Raw genomic sequence first — 18332 nt, forward strand, 5'->3', positions numbered from 1 at the left:
ATGCAAAAAGGCAAAATATTTTCACAAACTGACACAGAAACCCACCATCTGTTTACAACTTGGTGGTTTCCGGATCAATGACATTTCACAAAGATTTAATTCTATTTGCATAAATCACTAGTTATAGGATTTGTAAATGAAGTGTTATCAAACATTAGAGTAAATTAATGGATGTTTCCCCTTTTACAGCCTCTTCAAAACTGCTGAAAATATTAAATTCTTTTTGGTGTGCATCCTTCCAATTGTAACATTTTATAGCAGGAAACTGAACCACAACAACTATAGTGACAACTTCAACCTTCTTAATAACATGATGTGGCTGTTAAGTGAATCAGTGTCTTAACCAATGAAATAAAATATCTTATCTATTCAAATAAAGGGTTTTGCCAGTCTAGAGTGAAGTGCCATGAAAGTGGGAAAGAAAAATAATTGGGTTGGAGAGTAGAATTTTCAAATGTGCATTTCTTTAATTTAAAGGGTCTGGGGCTAGAGGAGGGGAAGTCTTTCCATTTAATGACTTGAACACAGTGTGGTTTAAATAGCACATTCGATTTGGGAATCTATTAGCTGATAATGACTCCTTGGAGAGAAAAAAAATTGGATTCACTTATTACTGGTTTGATTAGCAATATCTGTAATTCCATGAAGTTGTAAAATAGCTCACTATTAAAACTATGGTATTTTCCATCACTCGCAGAAGCATAAACATAGACAGACAAATTCCTGTGTTAAACACGCTCCTGAATTCTGCAGTATTTTTACTGCCAGTAGGATTAGGAAAATTATACTTATTCATGTACATAGAGCCTCAGTTTTTGGAAAGTGTTTGTGCTATGCTTCCTAGGTAGTAAGAGATGGATAGCAACAATCTAGCAAAGTTGCTATTTAAACAAAGAGATGAAAGTGCTATTTAACAAAGAGGTGCAGCTAAATTGCCAATGAGAAAATAAAGCCAGTGTTTGATTAATGACAACACTGATCTATACTGGCAAAGAAATATCACTAAAAGAAACTGCACTGTAGTGATTATAAGGATAAGGAAGGGAACAATAAATATAATTAAAAGAAAAAATTAAATTCCAAATGTCAGTCTGCCTTTCACTTAGAACAGAATAAATAGTCTTGTAAACTAAAATGAGAAATACTCATCTAAAAACAGCAAAGATGATGCTAAGTTATATTTTATTAAAGTGGTTCCAGTGACCTTTTTTAAACTTAGAACAGGGAATAGAACAGAAATGGACATAACTATAGTCATACAACAGAATTCAACCTAAGCAATGAGCAGTGTTTTAGGATTGAAGACCCACTCCTTTCATCTAATGAACATTTCAAGACACAGCTGAAGGGACCTGACAGCGGACCAAACCACACATTTGAACACACTGCAACAAAAGTCTGAGAACTGCAAAAGACATGTAACAAAATACATTGGAGCACTGAAATAAAAGCCTGCAACCAGCATAAAACAACATCCATTCTCATTCAGAACCACGTTATCTGCTAGTTTGCAGGCCCAAAAACAAAGAAATTGCCTATGGTCCTGTCTGGCCACAGGCTTTGCATCAGATCTGCAGACCTGTAGCACTAGAGCTCATCAGTATTGTTTATTTTCTCTAAGCTAGTCTTTGGCTTCTGTTTAGCTCCCTTAGTTGCAATAGCAATTCTTTAACAACCAGTAATATAACCTAATCTGTGTTACATTTAACTTAGCTGTGTGACTGCATGGGCTTGGGTCTACCAGTATAACAATTTTGATATACTTTTATACCCATCATACCTATTCTGCAGAGAATAAACTGTCTTTGTATAAAAATGTAGGGTAAAGGACCACAATCATGGCATGATAGCAGAGGTATTAAATGTATAGGCACAGGTTGACATCAGAGGAAGCTGACTATAAGTAACTCTCTATTTCAATTACAGTAATTTCACGACCGTAAGGCGCACCGGACTATAAGGCGCACCCTCCCGGCAGCCGGCACATTTTGCAACTTTGTAGATCAGATAAGGCGCACTTTTTTTTTGCAATGAGGTTCCGCCCCCAGCTCCCCCCGTGTGCTTGCTGGCCGAGGCCCTGCCTCAACCCGGCAGCCATTGGCTCCTGGGCCTGCCTGTACCCGGCAGGGCCGGGCTATGCCCACCGCCGCTCCGTGCAGCATCCCCAGGGCCCCGCTGTCCAGGAGTCCCCTGGCGCTCCGGGTGACCCAATGGCAGCAGGCTTGCCCCGTGCCGCCGCTGCCCCGATTCCAGCTGCTCGTCCACTCCCCGCGCGGCAGCCGCTCCGATTCCGGCGGCTTTCCCCCTTCCCGTGTGGCAGCCGATCCGATTCTGGTGGCTTTCACCCCCCCTGCACGGCGGCCACTGTGATTCCGGCGGCTTTCGCCCCCCCCCCGCACAGGGGCCGTCCTGATGTCGGTGGGGACGCCCTGATGCCGGCAGGTCCACCCCGCACGGGGGACGCCCTGATGCCGGCGGGCCCGCCCCGCGCGGGGGAGGCCTTGATGCTGGCGGGCCCGCCCCGTGTGGGGGACGCCCTGATGCCAGCGGGGCTGCCCTGATGCTGGCAGGCCCGCCCCGCGCGGGGGGCGCCCCGATGCCGGTGGGCTCGCACTTCCGGGGTGGCAAATGTCTCAACTTTGTACATCAGATAAGGTGCACGGGACTATAAGGTGCACTTCCGGTTTTGGGGCAAATTTTAGTCAAAAGGGTGCGCCTTATAGTCGTGAAATTACTGTACTAGTCATTAAAAAAAGTAACTCAGGGGCCTAGCTAAAGTTGATTTTAGAGAACAAAGAAACAAAAACAAACGAAGGAAATAAAGAGATCAAAGAACAAGAATTTCACATCTGTAAAACACAAATATACAGATAAGTTGCAGACCATTAAACCAAGATCAGTGTCGGGGCTGTGGGGGTACCAATAGGCATAATTGCATTACCCAGTGGAGAATCGACTCACCCAGCCAGTGAGCCTGGGGATACCATTTCAGCCTCCATGTACTACCTGAGCCACATCATAGGAATATCCATGCCTTGAATCACCCCATATTCTTCCCCACTTTCAGATTATGCTTCCTGGCTTCACATTAGACCCAGCCCATCCCTTCCTACATGATGACCTCCAGAGAGTTGGCAGAGCTGGCAATGCTACCAGCGCTGTTTGTTGACAGGGGATGGCACCTCAGTATCATTAAACCAGGTAGGCCATAAAATTTATGCACCTCGTCTTCCAACAACCAATTCTGAGGCAGCTTTGTTACATCTGAACAAAGGAGTAGTACAGATAATCATTACATTACAGATATATATGCAAAAACCAAAGTCCCTGTTGTGATAGAAAAAAACCTGAATGACAGCAGTCATTGCTGAGGTGGAAATAAGTTACATCAATAAACCATATGAAAACTAATTTATTTTTGCTTCAACCATGACCTTGCAAATGCTCATTTACCCAACAAAGAAAGGTATATTCTTTCATGTGAAGTCAATTATGCAGCTGTACTGTATGAGTCCATCAACATCAGGCATGTGGCCAGTGCTGCTACATGTTACTGGTAGTGCCCTTCTCCCTGCAGAGAAATTACTGTCCCATAGAATGAAAGAGAAATTAATTCAGTTCATAAAACCAGTCTGCTCAAACAAGTGTAAGCAATAGTATTCCAGATAAAACACATACTCACATTAAAAATATCATTCATTACTTTTTGAAATATCCAAACATTAAGGTTGAGAATACCCCTTACCTCCTCGCTTGTTTAACTTGGCATACCCTGGCACATAGCTGCTTGTCATGGATGATGAACTTCTGAAGGAGGAATGGGGTAATGCTGAGATCAGAGGTTCGTCACACTTTTCTGAAACACAAGAAAACAGATTCACTTTATGCTCTTAATTATTCATATGCATTAAGTGACAATGTGCCCTTTTTTTCCCCCCTCTGGGTGATAACACATCCTTGTTATTTTTGTACAGGTGGAATTCATGTAGCTACATCCCAGCTTTTCAACAAAAAACTGCTGCAAACACAAATGAACAGAGCAAACCAAAACTCACCTCAAAAACCCACAAAAACCCACAGACACACACACACTGACATGTGAAAATTAAGACTTCAACCACTGACAAAATAAGGTAATGGTAATATATAACCATGAGCCATCACCCTCCTTAGGGATACAGCAGTTGAACAAAAAAGCCTACCCTGATATACGTGGGATGTTTTTGGTGACACAAAAAGCTAGTGCTAATAAAAAAATATTATCATGACTGCTTTCTAAGAAATAGATAAGATACACATTTTCATTTCTGTAACACAAGTGCTGATAAATCTGATATTAAAAAAAAAGAAAATTAATTAGGGAACATTTATGAATGCCTAGGAATTATCAGATACAACAGTTACACTGAAAAAAACCCTATGCTAACTAATCTCTAAATTCATTAGAGTGCTTCATTTCCATTTTACCCCGTCATAAAGAAGACTAACTAGGTATTAGCATCTAAAATGAAAAAAAATCCAAAATCAAAATCTTAGCCTTCCTAATGAAGAAAAAACTGTAAAACAAATCTTCTTCTTTTGTATGACATAAATTAGAATGAAGAGAATTGGCTTAGGATTTTTCAAATACTCAATTAATGTACTGCCTTTTGTGGAGTTTTGGTAGGTATTTCACCAGATGGGAGAAATGTGCAGCTTAAAGGACTCATTTACATCACAGGTAAAACGAAAAGAAGCCTTAGCCTACATCAGTAAGTCTAACCCTTCTTTTATAAACACATGCACTGCAGCACAGTCTCTGCTGTAAGTGGAAATACCCTCAATTTATGTATCTAGAAAGCATTAGGTCACCATAGGTGGTCCACAATAGATCTAAATATGCATAAGCAGTGTACTTAATGTTCAGCCACAAGACCTAGTTTCTAGTACAATTAAAAAACAGTAGTTTGGTCAGACTGGATCACACACGGAGAACAAATTAATCCTACCTTCTGACGAAATTTAAGAGGGGAAAAGAAAAGGATTCTGACTGAATCAAGTAATATATAATGCAATTCTCTTTAAATGTGCCATCTCATGTAGTGAAAAAGAAAACTACTTTCACGAGAATAGAAACTGAAGTACAGAAATACAAAAGAATATACATTTAGGAATCAGCATTTTGACATTTAACAAAGAAAATAAATGTCCTTTACAAATCTCCGAGTTAACAATCATTAAGGGAAAAAAATCCACACAAGCACAAGCAAGAGTAAAGGGCAGTTGCTTTGGACTAAATTAAAGGGTAGTTCCAAGGACTTTTAAGCTCACTACCTTAGTATTTAATGCTGGAATTTTGACAAGGGAAGATAAATTATTTGAAACATTATTGTTTATACCACAAACTAGAAAGATCGATTTCCTCCCTCTGCTTTGGCTGCAGCAGAGCAGCACATTTGGTCAGAAGCCTGCATCTAGGTACTCCTCACACCACACCTCCTCAGCAGCACACCGGGGCTGATCACACCTCTGCCTGGGAGCAGAGATATGGCATAGAGGAAAGACCTATGCTTTCAGATCCGGGTGCCAGGTTGCTGTTATTTCAGTCAAAGGTTAGAGCTAAGAATAGAAGTGAGCAGCAGACTGCCATAACTGCCAATTTTTGTCTTAAGTGCCATAATCATATAAACATAGAACTACTTGACAAAGTTTTTCTGAAGCATTTCCTTATTGGTTTATTTTCTGTAGATCACAATAACTTTTTAATTTGCAAACTGCTTGTGCTGCCACTTCTTTTTTAGCATTACCTAGCGAGAGACTTGAAGGCATTTGCCATTAATCCTGTTGTCTAGGTAAAATGGAATGAAACATTTAAAAGCAGAACAACACACAATCAGAATTTTTTTTAAAATGCATGGAAAAATCTCTTTAAATAATTTTCATATGCTTATATTACGTTATATTTACCCTCAAGGAAAAAAATATGTTCTCATCAGTAATGGAAGCTAAGATTGAACATGTACATTTGTTCTGTTTCCTGGAGGTTTCAAAATATATTTTGTAAAGTAAATTGTTAGGTTTATACCATTTACTACCACTCATAACTTGAAACTGGGGTGGGAGGAAAAACCTACATCTTCCTGGAAAAATACTGGGATTATAAAAACTTATCTACAAAAAATGTGTTCAACTTATGCAATTTGATTTATTGCCAATATAATGGGAGTCTATTGCTTACTATAGTTTAAAAATATTGTGAAATAAAAAATCTATCTTAAAACATAAATAAACTTTTAAAAGGTTATTTTAAAATATGATCAAGCTCTTCATTTCTGCAACAGAAATAAACATAGATTTTTGACACTGGGCTCAGAAAATACATGACAGATGAAAAAAGCCTCTCCCAATAACAGACGCTCATCAAAACTTCAGATCTTTCACTGGTTCCAGTAGCTATTGAGAAAATCCCCTCCTTTTAATTTGACAGCTGTTATATTTATGCAACTACTGAAGATGCACAGAAGGAAATATGGAAAAATTATTTGGAATGAATACTAGTTTCTAAATCATTAATGGTCTTCATTATGTCTGTTTCACTAACCCATATTCTTGGATTCTAAAGAATAAGACAGAGAAGCTTGACTCAGTAAAATATAAAAAAAAAAAATCCCACAGGGTGCATCCCTCTATTTACCACGGGTCACAATTTTTGCAGACATACTTTGAATATTTTACAGCATATTTTGAATATGCTTCATATGATGTACACGTGCTTCTGAAGTATTTAATCTGAGCCCTCTGATTTCTTAATTTGGTTGTAACCATCAATACTGTGGTGGGGGCTAGGAAAAAAAAACTCGTGTTGATAACATTTACCTTCAATTTTTTTTAGAACTGTAATCTTGTCCTATGTCTATTTTGACATACCAACTTATAAGGGAAAAAATATCATTGTTTTAAAATAAACAAGCCTCCCAATCTGCCTGCTCATTTAGGAAAATGGGAAATTCACCATAAATGTGTATGAATTATAGGGAGCAACTATATTTCAGATTAATAGACTTTAAAAAGTTATTGCATCTCATCTTAACTCATGAGTTTAGGTCCAACAGAACAAAAGTTAAAGGACTGCTTACATTAGCTAATATTTTTAGCCCTGTATGAAGGTTTCACTAAATATATTGCACTATTTAAACTTCCATCAGAATATGAAATACTGTTATACCACAGATTTAAGAGAAAAAAAAATTCCTTGGGAACCTTTTGTTCTTCCAGTGTCATAGACAGGTAGAAGATTTATAAAAGAAAGGCCTTATAAAATCAGGCCTTGCTCTACTAAATTAATAGCCGGCTTGTCACTTCTTATAAACTAAGTGGCTTGCAAGTTCCCATGTGGAAACAGTCATGGGAATAAGAGTTCATTAACACAACAAACTATTCCTGGGTGAAAATCAACTACACCTGAGTAAACAACAGATTTGTCCCATGAGAATCAGTGAAGAAGTATGTAAACAATTCAAGAATAGAGAGATTTGATGCACAAGTAAAATACTTTTCACTAACGAATAGAGGGATTGGCAAGAAAACCATTAACCAATTAAAGTTGAACACGAGGTCTGTAAAAATGGTATAAATGAGTTGTGTGATTAAAGAACTGGTTTTTCTTCATGAAGGAAATGGAGTGGCGGCAGATTTATTACAACATTCTAGCAGTTTTAGTTACTCCCTGCAGAATCCAATTTTTTACTTACTGTAACCAGAATCATATATACCTTCCTGTTACTGAGATATAATAGCCTTCCCCAATAAGTCAATGCGCTGTGCCCAGTTAATCAATTACAGAGCACACTGTCCTGCCAGCGTCGCAGTAGCAAAGGAATAAACTTTCTTCCATACCATTTATCTCAGTGATATATTAACGGCCAAGGCATCTTAGCTCTTAAATGTTAACTTTTTGAAGAAAAAAGATTCTTCCACTCCACTGTGTTCTGTTTAGATCAAGAGAACAGATAACTTTGTCATAGGTATGATGACATTTGATACTCTGACTTCCTTATTCAGAGGGAAATAACTAGTATATGTCCATCAAAAACAAGTCATCTTAAGATTCTAATAATTAGATGAATGGAACGAAGGCCACCTAATGTCATAAAACACAAATGCAAAACATACACAATCCCCAATCTTCAAATTCCTCAAGACCTCAAAGATCGTTGAAAAAAATGTGTGCTGTGCATTTGCTCTGTTCTTGCGTTTTCTCAGGCACTTGGCTATTGGAAACCACATAACAAATGAGATGGGTCTCTTGTCTTATCAAGTGCAGCCTCTCATATTTCTGGTGTTCACACTCAACAAAACAAAGAAAATATATCTTCCCATTCTTTTCTTTTTGTATATAAACTGTAAAATAGTTTTACAGTCTATTTATATCTTATTTTTATATCCTATCCATCGTGTTGGATAAGCTTAAAAAGTCCCGTCTCGTATTTTGCCTGCAATTGCTTTAATTCCCACTTACTAGTCTATGAACTATTTGGGGAATAGGGACCACATTATTTGAAGGGACAGCTGTTGATTGCAGCACAAAGCAGACTATATACACACAAACTCTCTTATCAACCCTATAGGTTATTAAAGTTTATCCTCACTATACCAGTCCCTTCAATGATTTTTGATTGGCAAAGCAGAGTAAAATACCTTGATGCTTCACCTCACAGAAGTCTGTTCAAATGGTTCCTGATCAATAAACAGGTCACCTGCAAAGTTTCTGACATATGATATCAAAGTAGTCTGAGTAGATTAAAAAAAAAATCTGCAGTTCATCTGTGTTCTCTTGACATTTGTATCTAGCAGTACACTAGAATGCATACAAACTATCTAAAAATACTAAGAAATGGGAACAATATGCATTTACAGTCACAGGTATTTTTTATTAATAATTTGGAGCTACATCAGAGGGTCTCTCAGAAGCTCTTTCGAAGAATCTGTCAGCAAATTAAGAAGACAGCTATGATGTGCACAGCGGTTCTAAAAATCAAAAGTATTTGGATATGGATAACCGTAGCTTATCAGAAATATTTGATGGTGACTTACTAAGAATGCTTTTGAATAAGAAAGATTTTTACATCACATGGTCCAGTGTGCACTGAGGAACATACCTTTAAATAAATCCCAAATCCACAATTCACCCCTCCTGCTTTAAATTCTTCAGTCAAGATTTCCTATCAAATTATGATCTAGGACAACAATTTTGCTGAAGGATAGATCTAAGACATAAACATGCCACAAATAAAAACTTTATTAATAAAAGCTCCATATGTGTATTTCAGAAATTAAGAACTCACAAGCTCTTAACAACATAGATTCAAAAAGGGAAATGACTGCAATATCATTATTGTGTTTCTGAATTTAAAATAATCATAATAAATCGCTAACAGAATATGAAAGAGATGATTCAATCTGCCTCAGCACTGAAAAAAATATCATAGCCAAGAAGTATCTTAAGCCCTGACTCTCTAACCAAAAGTCCTAATCAGTTCTCTTTTACACTAGACAAACAGAACCTTTACAATACCAACTACGAAGTCTGAAATATTAACAGTATATCCAACTCATTAATTATACAAGAATGCCTGTCAAGTGAAGGGAAAAAAATGGTTATAAGCAATTTCAATTTTTACTTGTAATGCAAGAGATTCCTGCTTTAAATATGAATTCCAAGATAAATGTTAGGGCGCAAGGGAGAGAATAATATCATCTGGGTTTAATTTGTACTGTGTGCTAGATGCTAGTTATCCTAAACACGTTTTTCTCCTCCAATTTGAATACATAATTTCACTGTAGTGTGCTGAGGAGGATGAATAAGCCACCAAGCACTTCTGAAAAGCAGTCATGAGATTGCAAGGGCACTTTGAAAGGTGAGTACAGTAATTTCACGATTATAAGCCGCACTGAGTATAAGCCGCACTTCTGGGTTTCAGCAACTTTTTGTTTTTTGTCCATATATAAGCCACACCTGATTATAAGCCGCATGTTGCAATACAGAGTGTGATAAAAGGTATCTGTTCTATCACCATCTCTTGAGGGTGGGGACAGTGATCCTTATCACAATGGCAGATAATCTGCTAATGGGCCATCCATTGAAACCAGGCAGGGCATTGTTCTTTACCTTTTCACACCCCATCCTTCCTCCAGGGAGTCATTGTCTGCTAACGGCCCATTGAGTCCCACTGTGGGACTGATAAAATTACTGCATCCCATTGGAAGTTGCTCCAACCAGGGGGAAGAACCCAACATTTCTTACCAAGATAAAAACAGAGGCTTTGGGACACTAAGGTAGCCCCTTTCTCCACTGGACTCCAGTGGAAAACCAGATTTCTCCACATCACCACTGGACCTCCAGAGGGAAACTGCACCTTCTACAGGAGCACTGCTCCAACTGAATCACATCTGTCACTGCAGGAGGATACAGCCACCATTTAATGGGACTGCTACCAACACCCTGCCTGACCGGGTGCCAGGTTGTGTTCTGACTTTGTCAGGGTTTGGAGTTTGTTTCTTTGTAGTACTGTATTTCTATTTTGATTTCCCTAGAAATGAACTGTTATTCCTAATTCCCATATCTTTGCCTGAAAGCCCCTTGATTTCCAAATTATAGTAATTTGGAGAGAGGGGGTTTACATTCTCCATTTCAAAGAGAAGTTCCTGCCTTTCTCAGCAGACATCTGTCCTCCAAACTAAAACAGCAACTTTTTGTTCTTTGTTCATATATAAACCGCACCTGATTATAAGCCGCACTTCAGGTTCGGACCAAAATTTTAGTCAAAATGGTGCGGCTTATAATCGTGAAATTACTGTAAGTACATATGGGAACTGGCATATCTCCAATGACAACCAACAGGAATATTAATGCAGCTGGTTTGGATTGCACTGTATTATTATGCTGAGACAGCCTCACTTTCCATATAGCACAGGCAGGTTTTATAATCCAAAATGAATGTTAGAATATACCAAGTTTAATTCACAAGCCTGTGTCTCCCCAAAGAGTAGAAATAAATAAGCACAAGCTGCTAGAATATTTTATGCACTATTTCAAATGAACTTTTAAAGTGATGCAAGACAAAAAGCAGGAGATACTTCAAAGCAGCACAGGTTGTCACAAGTTTAATTTCAGCCTGCACCCTGTGTCAAAACCGTGCTGCCTGGTATGATATTTCTGTATCCAAACTTCAGATCATGTGTGACAGGAATGCAGCTAATGGCTGAAAAAAGACACGTAGAGTATACCTCATACTCTGAAGTACTTAAGTCAGAAAGAAATCAGTGAAGAGTTTATCAAAGACAACCTTCTCTTATGAAGAAAGCAAATACTTGCCTGTCAGATGTATTTGCCAAAGGTACCAACCTTTGATACATTTGGGGTAGTTCAAACAAACAACCTTCTGCCTTTTGTATGTTTTACTGTTCTTTTCCTGTCTTGGAATACAGTTTAAAGAAAACCCACCACATATTGCTACTTTCTTTTTCTCCCTCTTAGGAGAAAAGCTAACAAGCTAACTTTACTACTCCCCAAGTTTCTTGGGCCTCTTTATCTAAATACTAAATAGGGATGATGGTTGCTAGAGTAGAAGCTTAATTTTTCACCCTCTTCTTTTCTATATCGCAGAAGCTGGCAGATTCTCCACATGACTGACATTTCACACAACACTCTTGATGGAGCCAAATTCGCATAGCTTCATGAACAAATGAGCCCAAGTGTCACTGAAGCTTTTCTGCAAGTATTGCTCAAGCTCAACTCTAATCTAACAGATTAGAGTAGCTCATATTGATCACCTGGGATATTTCATATTCCACTTCAAGTTGCATACCATCAATAGTTATAAGACATGGTTGCTCAAAAGGTTAACTGCTGCTGGAAAGAAAATGTAGCAACCCTTTTTCCCACTCCAAGGTGAAGCCATAAATTACATTAATTTGGTGGTCTTCACACAAACCTTAAGCATTAAGGTTACTTGTTTGAGGTTTATATCAAGCCTTTCTTTATAGAACTGTAAGGAAAGGAAAACGTCTCAGGTAATTTTTTTTTTTTTTTTATAGTGGTTACTTTGATCAGAGCAGCAGACAGACAGCAACATCTGATTCTTTGTTCTGGTTCTGAATCAGGAATTCAGCTTTGGGCAATACTGGATACATCACCAGGGACATTTCTAAAAGTGTATGTGGATGCTCAAAGACAGACAGTACTTTATAAGGTCTTCCAAGGTATCTTTTTACCTGAACTTCACTTCTGATACCTATTGACCAGTTTTTAGAGTAGCCAATGACGTATTAATCTGAAAGTTAATGCTATGGCTACAAGTTTTGATTCCTACAAATTGCTATCCTATTCCATCACAAGGCCCAGACTATTAATAAGTAAGAAAACTTTCTTGGTTTGAAGAATTTTAAATAAACTTTTTTAGACATCCTTGGGATACATTGGAAACTAAAATATCATAAGAATTGCATCAATATGCAATGTACTATATGACTACTGTGAGACATTTCTGGATGCATTGTTATCATCAAGTGGCATGCAACATAATCCACAGTACTCTCCAAGTTTCTCTTTTTAACCACTAAAACTGAGAAAAGGGCTAAAGACAACTTCAGTAATTACTGTGATTTTCAACTTACCCAGAGATAATAAGATTTATTTTAAATTTAATTATTCAGTATGGAATAATTGTAAGTGTAAATGTATACAAAGCAGCCTTCAGAAATTAAAACTTATCAAAATTTCAGTTTCTCACAAAGGAAAAATAGAAAATTGTATCAAAAACTTACCTAATTCAATTTTTTACAAATGTACACCTTTAAATTCTTCATTTACCAAAATGCATATTTAATTTACAGTAATTTCACTATTACAAGCCGCATCTGGTTATAAGCCGCACCTCCAGGTGTTGGCAACATTTAGGTCTTTGTCCGTATATAAGCTGCACCTGATTGTAAGCCACACTTTCGCGTGGAACAAAATAATGAATTAGTAACAATCGCGTCATCGTGGGTTTTACTGGCAGTTGCTCAATTTGCAAACATTTTTCACAGATCATGGTAGCCTTTAAACACAGCCTAAAAACTAAAAAAAAATACAGAGAAAAATCACTCACTTTTATTAAACCTACCGGCTCTGCTCTCATTCAGGTGAGGGGAGGGCGCGGCCCCGGAGGGCAAGGGCAGCGGGGCTGAGTGGGCTGGGGACCTACTGCCCTGGGCTGTCAGAGGTGATGGGAGCCGCAGGCGGGAAAGTTTCCTGGTGAGCGGCAGAGGCCCACAAATGCTGGGCCGGCCTGCCTCGGTGTGGGGTGGCCCTGCCACCGGGCAGGCCCTGGTGCTTGCCGGCCGGGCCGGTGCCCTGCAAATGGGTGCTGTGCGGGAGGGGGCTGCAGTGCAGAGCCCGAGCCCGCCAGTGTTGGGGTACTGCGAGCCCGGTGGAGTCACTTGGAGGGACCCTGCAGGTGGAGGTGCAGCCGCCCAGCTGCTGCCCCGCCGCCGGGGACTGAGGAAGCGGCCTCACTGCTCCCCGTCCCCGGGGCCAGGGAAGCACACCATCGTCCATATATTCGCCGCTCTGGATTACAAGCTGCACTTCCAGGTTTGGACCAAAATTTTAGTCAAAATGGTGTGGCTCATAATAGTGAAATTACTTAGGCTTTACAATCCAAAAGAAAAAGGCACATCAAAATTAAATGTATGCATTATTTTGTCATTTAGTAAAATTCAGTTTTAAATTAAAAAAAAAAAAGAAAAGTATATTCTTTTTATAGTGTCTAAGCTTACCTACAGTAAGACTACTTAGGCACCTGGTGTTGGCTGGAGGTTGTTTTTTTGTTTTTTTTTTGTTGGAAGACAGTAGGCAGCAGAGGTCTTTACATCACCCTGAAGCAACAGCACATCTGGATTGCCTTTGTTCTATGTTCCCACCCTTGTTACTGTGTCTTTTATGAATACATTTGTAAACTGCTTTGCAGCCCATGAAACTGAGAGTTATACGAGAAACCTGCCTCTTTTTTGCTCATTTGAAAAATCTCCGCTACTAAGGTCAGTGGCACCTGGAATGATTGAAAGTCAGTCTGTCTGGTTCTATGCTTGGGCTTTCATTAAATTGTCTTTAGTGCATTTTAAGCAATAGTAGACTATCAAATCTATGCAAAGTAAACTCATTAATATTTCCATATTTTTGTATATCCAACCCTCAGATGCCTCTTCAGTTATTAACCTTCTGGCATGCAAATATAGCTCTTCACCTTTTCACAACTGAAAATGCCTGAGCATTTTGAAGGATTTTTACAGCAAACAAAGCTCCAGCTTAGGTGTCTTTACAGGTACATGTGATTTTTCACAGACTGATACCTGAGTCAAGTATGAAAAAGCCTGGAGTGAAGGTCATATGAAGTTTTAGAGCAGGCAGAAGGACTGACAATGATGAATAAAAAGATCAACAAAAATATTAAAATCTTCACAATTTTTACCTATCCCATGTTTCTCCTTATACAACTTTATATCAGCTGGTATCTTTTCTTTATTGAGAGGGCAGAGGGGGGAGGAGGAGGTTGGATTGTTTGTTTGAGTGTTTTGGGGAAGTTGTTTATTTTTGTGGGTGGGTTGTTGGTTTTGTTTTGGTTTTTTTTTTTTTTTTTTTGCTCTTAATTTGATTTGTTTGTTTTTCAGAACCTAGAGATAAGACACTGATGAGTAACAACTAATTTTCAAAACATTTCTCTCAAACAGCTTTACTTTTCATCATTGCTTTAGCAGGTTTCCATCTCTAAAATTAAGCTTTTATCTCTAGCAAAAACAAAGCATGTTTTTCTTTCCCTCAAAGTCCTCCTTATTATAATGGTCTGTTTAATTTCAGTGGTTCTTTATCAACATAATTGTTCTGAACTTAGAGATGTTATTCTAGGTTTTATCTAATTTAGGCAAGATCAAAGCAAACAGTAACTTTAAAATTGCCGGACACTTCAAGAATAAAAGCACTCCCACAGAAAGCCAAACATTAATTCTCAAACTAATGTAGGTACAGAAAAATAGTTGTTATAGTGTATGGAATTAATACAAAATAATTTCAAAAAATCATGCTAAAAATATTTTATTATCTGTAATGGGCTATGTACCTACCCACATATTGGTTAAAATGCTTAACAAAAGTCTTGTGAAAAGGTTAACTCAGAGCAAAAGCACCAGAATCCTGTCTGAAGGCCTTACGATAAAACTACACTTTCCCTGCAGTAGCTAGGGAGGAAACTCTGTTTCTACCAGGTAGACAAAATATTTAACACCATGAAGCATGCAAAACACATTCTGCCTTTGGTTAGATGAGGAACAAAATAGAAATTAGCAGATTATGCAAAACACAGCAGAGAATTGTCTCTCAATTTGCACAGCAGAAAGCAAAATCACTTAAGCTTGAAATCAGGGTTTTATTTAAAAGGATTATTAATTCCATGTTTGTCCATTATGTTTACCTTCATATACCCTTTTGAGAAAAATTTCTTTTTTATAGCAGAAGCTATTAGTCCACTGTTTATCATTTGTCTAGTGTTAGAAGTGTTGAGAGAAGCAAAAGCCAAAAGGTGTGTGATATATGAATGCAACCATATTATACTGACAAATTATTCTTTTCCTCTGTGCAAAAGACAAAAACAGTCTAATTTTTGTTTCCTGCCTCTTATTTGAAGATTTTTGCCTTCAACTAAGACTGAAATATGGGCTTTCTCAATTCCTGTCACTGATGCATGGGAGGATTAACTCTGATTGCATTTTGCAAACTCTTGTGTTAAAAAGCACCTTCCCATATTTCTGAAGAAGTATCAAGTGACAAAAGAAATTAAATTGTCATAATGCATTGATTTCACCAAAACATCAAGTATTTCGAAAAGGTGTTTTTGCAGGTGAAAGGAGAAATACTTTAGACTTTTCCTTGCATTTGCAGTGATGTAAGTTATATATGGCATATGTGTAAATCATATTGGAAGAGAAGAAGGAGAAGAAGGACAAGAAGGAAAAGAAGGAGGAGAAGAAGAAAAGCTTCCAAACCATGCTCATATATTTCACAGTTTTTCTAGGCCCAAAATTCTGGCTAGAACTGTGGCTAGGAAAGAAAGAACATCAACAACAACAAAATAAATTGAGGACCATTTGGAAAACATGAACAAGTTTAAGTTTCTGGATTCTCTGTATTGCAGAATGAAAAGAGCAAGCTGCATTATAGCCAGCCTGTGAGATGCAGCATTCTCTGAGGCTTGTTGTAAGTACTGGGAAACTCAAACCAATTATAGAACATGACTGTAAATTTTGACACTAGAGGCCAAATTTTCTTACACTAATATCTTGAAGAAAAGAGAGATGTAAATCAGAGCAGGCTAACAAATGTTTTCATATGCTGGTAAAAAATTCTGCATGTTGTTTCCAATGTGATCTGGATTCTTAAGCACACAAGCAACAGCACAAGGTACAAATCAGTTCAGGACAGTAGCTTCATAACACACCTTTTGTAGATGTGTTTTACCATATTCCACGGAGCTTAAGTAGAATGATTATTTATTTCTCTAGAGAACAAATAAAATATCACAAAATTATGACATGACAATATGAAGATTTTCATAAATTTGTATACCTGAAGCTGAATAGAACATTTTTCTTTCTGATAGACTTACAAGTTGGATAGACAAGAATGTTTGATTCACAGGTGTGAAGTATTTATAGGATTCCTGTTTCTGACACAGGTCAGGGTAAGTAGCATCACACGCAAATTCCTTGTCAGTCTGTTTGGATTCATGGTTTTCTAGAATAACTAAAACTTGGGATTAAAGTCAATGTCTAAACTGACTTAAGGCCAGCAGAAGAAAATTTCAAATGTTTTTAAAAATCTGTGTGAATGATAGGTCAGGTTTTTTTTAACATAGGATAGCTAAAGTGAGAAATATCAGTCAAAAGTGCACTTTCCAATTTTGAGATGACACCTAGTTTTTAATTCCAGAAAATGTTGTGTGCCCAAACTCTAGCTGTTAGTTCTGTATTCATGAGAGACAATAAAATATCGGAGGAGATTATAAGGGTCTATGATGGTTTGATTGTTAGTGGGAGGAGATAGAGATTTGGAGTGTTTCAGATCCTTCTGTGTTCTTTTTAAAAACAAATAAAATTCCAATGCAAAGAAAGCGAGGGTCAGCTGTTATTAATCCTTAACAAGAGTATAGGAAGGGATATCAAAAAATTGCACAATCAGATGCAGAATTCAAACAACTTTAAGTGATATTCAAGTGCACAAACCATGACACTTACCAGTAAAATACATATCCACATTTTAGAATAGCTCATATTTTTTAGAAGTAGTACCATTAGTAAATGCCATGTGGGATACATCTGTAGGTACAATTTTACAAAAGAAGTTACCATGTGATCCGCTTCTTATTTTGTACCTTTCCTTTCATTTTTAGGGAATCAAAACTAGCCATAGATGTGACATGCATTAATAATTTTTATCATTTTGCTTAAAAGGGGCAGAAGAGAGGAATAGATAACAAGCAACCATTGTACAATGGTGTGTGGGTTTTGGTTTGGTAATATGGTGATATTCAATCAAAAAGGCACAACAACATCTACTGATATTTCCCAGAATGCCTGAGCAAGTCATGATGTCAAATGAAACAGTGAGATGCAAACACAAGAGATACAGAAGACCCCAATATTTTGAGATCCACACGCAGATTAAACTTTCTGGCTGTATTTTCTCCCTTGAATCACTGCTACTGAGAGGAAAGGTTTCTATCTTAAGTTTCTCTGCCCTAAGAATACCACAGGAAATGTACAATATATCAGGTTCCTAAAGTATACAAAGAAAAGTGTGGTTAAATGAAATTCGCTTCTTTCCAGTCTCCTCCTCCCAAAAAGCAAAAATGCATATGTATTTTCCTGTACAAAATGAACAGACTGAACATTTCCAAAGAGCTACTCAACTGAAAAAAAATTCTACGCAGACTCTAAAGTGCAAGTCAAAGGACATGGTCTACCTGTATTGATCAGTGTTGATAATTCAGATATTTGTGCTTCTGTTGTACTAACAAAGATTGAAAAGAAAGAGTGGAACGATGGTGCAGCACTTCTACATCCAGTCTTTGCGTCACCCCAGGCAAAATTCACCTTTTTCACCACCTGTCTTTGGTAACTAAGCATCCACATTTTTTCCATCTATAGCAAAAGAGAGCTTATGCCTTACTTGTGCTTGTCTGGTGCGTTACTGAGACATGACAAAGAAAGCTTTGGATAGAAACAGAAGAGAAGAAATTGAAGAGTAGGAAAACCAGTTC

The 18332-nt window shown here is 37.8% G+C and overlaps 1 protein-coding gene across 1 annotated transcript in view; it reads right to left on the bottom strand.

The window, feature by feature from the left end:
• The window catches only part of CNTNAP2 (contactin associated protein 2), a 1181910-nt gene that overhangs the window by 802167 nt on the left and 361411 nt on the right, over nucleotides 1-18332 (bottom strand). The window contains 1 exon segment of the mRNA XM_033052691.1: nucleotides 3746-3856. Coding sequence (XP_032908582.1) covers nucleotides 3746-3856 — 111 coding nt within the window.

This window comes from Catharus ustulatus, chromosome 1, assembly GCF_009819885.2.
Source record: "Catharus ustulatus isolate bCatUst1 chromosome 1, bCatUst1.pri.v2, whole genome shotgun sequence".
Classification (NCBI taxonomy): Eukaryota; Metazoa; Chordata; class Aves; order Passeriformes; family Turdidae; genus Catharus; species Catharus ustulatus.